At 45.7% G+C, this 541-nt stretch overlaps 1 protein-coding gene across 1 annotated transcript; it reads right to left on the reverse strand.

Annotated features, from left to right (window-relative positions):
* Positions 1-293: 293 nt before the first annotated feature.
* T265_16259 (hypothetical protein) lies at positions 294-494 on the reverse strand (the record flags this gene model as incomplete). Its single annotated transcript, XM_009179836.1, has 1 exon — positions 294-494. A coding segment is annotated over one exon (201 nt), but the record flags the coding sequence as incomplete, so codon positions are not given.
* Between the last annotated feature and the right edge of the window lie 47 nt (positions 495-541).

Below are 541 nucleotides of genomic sequence, written 5' to 3' on the forward strand. Positions count from 1 at the left end.
AAAGAGATTTGTTTAGACAAAATGAGTGGTGAGTTCCAACACGTGATTGCGTACAGATCTATTGGGTTGGTTGCCCAATTTTCACCAGCTTCCTTACCAACTTTGGGGATGCGAGTTTAGGTTGAGAAGAAGAGAACCTATCCCTGTCACAGAAAGCATATTAATTGAAACCTGCTAGACCAAATTTGGTTTGACCTCACAAGGCTGCAACATGACTAAATCATCAAGATTCTACCCGACTGGAATGGATAGGTTCTGGTGTTCATAGTAACCGCGCAGTCAATTACTCACTTGCGCCCGCAATCTATTATCGACGTCGAGTTCGCTTCTGCAAAACACCCGTAACCATGTGTTTGAGAGCTGATGACTTCGGTTAGTGATACGGGAAAATCGGAACGGTATTGTTGCAGCAATGGTCCGGTGGGCAACACACCACCATATTCACAGTAGACGGCCAAGCCTAGATTGTAGCAGTCAGATGGGCAGTCAAACATTTTGCCGTCACCGTATATGACCACAACGGTGCTATTGGCCTGTGGTT

Source organism: Opisthorchis viverrini (genome assembly GCF_000715545.1).
Source record: "Opisthorchis viverrini unplaced genomic scaffold opera_v5_9650, whole genome shotgun sequence".
NCBI lineage: Eukaryota > Metazoa > Platyhelminthes > Trematoda > Opisthorchiida > Opisthorchiidae > Opisthorchis > Opisthorchis viverrini.